Source organism: Branchiostoma floridae, chromosome 1, assembly GCF_000003815.2.
Source record: "Branchiostoma floridae strain S238N-H82 chromosome 1, Bfl_VNyyK, whole genome shotgun sequence".
NCBI lineage: Eukaryota > Metazoa > Chordata > Leptocardii > Amphioxiformes > Branchiostomatidae > Branchiostoma > Branchiostoma floridae.
In genome coordinates this window covers 14,253,780-14,257,249 of record NC_049979.1, presented here as the reverse complement: position 1 = coordinate 14,257,249, position 3,470 = coordinate 14,253,780, and the positions used below count along the sequence as shown (strand labels likewise).

Genomic DNA, 3,470 nt, shown 5'->3' with positions numbered 1-3,470 from the left:
AGGTGACCTCAGTAAGGAAACACCTGTCACTCCTGGCTGCTATGAAATGAGAAAGGACTATACAAAGCCAGACTTATCAACTCATGTCATATACAGTTCCTGTGCTGTGACAGCTTTGGGCTACATAAAGTTAAAATTCAATCAAAGGATCCCATCTTCCAAAATTACTCAGATCAAGAAGGTTACTAGCCTTCTTGCCCCACCCCACTTCTAGATAGCAGGTAAAAAATTGTATCATGTTTTTGAATTCTGACATTTTTCAGGTTGTAGGTGGAAAGCGATGTCCCCCAGCAACTAATACCTAGGACAGTGAGTGAGGAATAGTATTAGGGAAATGGCACCCTTTTACACCCTTAGCAATTCATTGGAAATTTTGAAAGAGATCATATAATGTTTCAAGAAAATATGCAACTCCGTTGTCTTTTTCAGTGGACAAAAATTAGTTTAACTAATTAATGTTAAGAATTTTTATTTGTTAAGCCTGTCCTGAAAATCTCATCAGTTTACAGTCACAACACCCAAAAGACCACACAGGTAACAATCAGACCTTCCCAAGAGATTAGCCATAGGTTTAACAATACATGAGCCTTTACTAAAAACCTGGTGGCTACCCATATTTCTTTCTTCTAATGGCAGTTATATTCAACATAATCATCACTCACTCCTTATGGTGATAATTCTATAAAGAACGAGCATTTTTTCATTGATGAATGTAATATCCTATCACGCATTAAAGAGAAGAGAGATTTAGTGTATTTTTCTTTAGACAGACAGACCAGAAGAAACTGAGTATCTGTTTCATTGTGTCTTTTCACTCCAGAATGCCTTAAACCTTACCTCTTTTGAAATGTTCTCATTCATCCCTTTATTCACTGCCCTCTTTCACAAAAACAGTTGTTAGCATTCCTTAATTTGGTGAAACAGTCTTGAAGTAGATCAGATACCGGAGATCTAAACAAAATCTCATACTAACATCAGGACTACTGTCCATAAGAAAGATTTCTAATATATCATTTATTAGCATTCATCAAGGCAAGTGGAGAGAAAATTGGACGGTTAGATGAATACATCCTGATGACCTGCACTTACTGCCACATAAATGCCAGAGGCCAGGGAGGCTGCCCCAGGGATTAACAGGGCACTACTTAAGACAGATAACATATTGATTTGGGGGACCATGGTCATAAATCAGCCTCCTGTGCCAGAATGGTTTACCTAATGGAGATAAATAAGTACTCATTTAAAATGAATGATATTCAAACAACTGACCTGTCACACTACCTTTGTCAGCTATTACTGTCAGAACTGTTAAATCATATCATAATACATGACTGAGCATACAGGGTTTTCATTGACATCATACTAATTATAATTTGAATCCTCCGACGACCATTGGTTTAAGCAGTAGCATCTTTGTGTGGTTTACGGATGTACGCTGTAATCCAACATGGCACAGATGATGTCAAATGAAAAGCCTGTATAGATAATAGAGAATTACTGGTATATTTAAGACTGCACTATTACCTTCTCCTGCACTGCTTAAAGTTAATTTTAGATACAAACCTTTTACACAACCTTGTATTGCTAAATGGGCCTTATTTCTGTATAACCGTAACTTTTAGCTTTCTATTATTCTTACCCTATATATATGGACATGCTGGTTTATCTACATTAGTATGTGCTGTACATGTCTGTATATCTTTCCTCAGTCCTACCTTGGGAACAAACAGCTGCGTTGTTTCAGAGGTCTCGATCCCTTATCACTAATAACTTTAATAATTTACTGATATGTTGACACTGTTCAGGTTGGGTACAGATTGGAATGATTGTGACATTACAGATGACAGTTGAGGTCCCACCTGGCTTCATGTTTGTTTTAGAGCAGGTGTAACAGTCATGAAATTGCACACATGCCAATCAGGCTGGATGTTAAACATCATGATACCTGTGAAAAATACCTAGAGTATTTGATTGAAGTCAACAGTAAAGGTCACAGAGTTGCCCAAATCATGATAAATATGCTTTTATTGGAGGACCTTGTTTTCTCGTTATAAATCTATTCATAATGCATATGGCTTAATTATCTATAGAGAGGTAAAGATGATTTTATGACACCAAAAATGTTTCCTTTTTAATTATTTACCAGAACACATCTGCTTATCTTCGCCAGTATAGATCGCAAAACAGGTCTGGTTTGGTGCACCAATAATTCACAGGTAATGGAAAAGTAATGGATATGGTTACAACATAATTGACATGGAAAATGATTCAATTACATTGTTCTATCATCACTGAAATGATGGATCAGTCACTCTTTTTTCATGTACTATCTATCTATCCATCACATTATTCATCATACTGGTAATAGGTGATCTGTGCAGGTAAAACTTTTGTACAGCACTTCTTGAACAAAGGGTGGGTAACTGCACACTTATCAGTGTGCCAGCAATTTTACCAATATCAACAGCAATGCAGATATCAAAGTTCATAGGTATCACAGGAATGTAATATTTACACAACTGATTCACTCAATTACCTGTAACCTTTAGCACTCTAACTTGCCAGATATCTACACCTATTTGGTGTTTTTGGTGCAAGAATGCCAAAGGTGAGCAATATTCTATACAATTAACTGGCGAGCCAAGGCAACAACAGCAGTTACATCAACCCAAATAGCAGAATAATTTTGACACTTTCTGTATGGATGTCCCTTTTGATGACAGACTTTGCTTAGTATTTGCTCCTTCACTTTGAAAGGATTTGATACTAATTTGCTGTTGAGCATACGAAAGGAAATTGAAAAGTCATGACTGTTCTTATATGATATATTCAAAACAGCTCTTCAAGACCAGACTAAGGAAATTACCTTCCTGAGTAAAAATTGAGTTATTCATAGCAGTGTAGAGTTGCATTGTGGCCACTTTTAAGGTATTAGTACACTTAACAAGCAGTTCAAACAAGTTGGACTGCAGTCATTGAGAATATGGACCAGTCACACAAAGCCATGTTTGCAAAGACCACTTCCCCTAGATTTTATAGACTATTACGTATATATACACACCTCTTTACCTTTGCTATTCAATTCTTTGTTGACACCACACTGGGGTCCATCTAAAGAAATTACGGGCCCCCTAAGTGAATAATTAGGGCAGCCGTTATGAAGTGGGGCCAAGCGCTGTGGAATAGAAAGGTTGTGACCTGGCCTCAATTGTAACCAGCCCTGGTCTGCCTATGAACAAAAGTACCTGGCCATTTGTTAGTATCGTTTTGTACTCTTCACAAACAGGAGAACAAAACGGTGGAATTCCAAGGTTACTTACTGAGGCACTCGATCAGGTTGACCAGTGTGAGGCCGTCACTCACGCTCTTTCTCAGGTCGTTGACCAGACGGAACTTCTTTCTCTTCAGGTGGGAGTTTGCCCAGGTGGTCAGATTCTATCAACAAGAAACAAGGCAGTTCCATCAAACAA

The 3,470-nt window shown here is 37.7% G+C and overlaps 1 protein-coding gene across 3 annotated transcripts in view; it reads right to left on the bottom strand.

Moving 5' to 3' along the window:
- Nucleotides 1–3,470, bottom strand: part of LOC118415394 (mucin-12-like) — a 36,980-nt gene that overhangs the window by 30,457 nt on the left and 3,053 nt on the right. For all 3 annotated transcript variants that reach the window (XM_035819991.1, XM_035819982.1, XM_035819998.1), the window contains exon 3: nucleotides 3,321–3,435. In XM_035819991.1, the coding sequence (XP_035675884.1) occupies nucleotides 3,321–3,435 (115 nt within the window). The remainder of the gene's footprint in view (nucleotides 1–3,320; nucleotides 3,436–3,470) is intronic.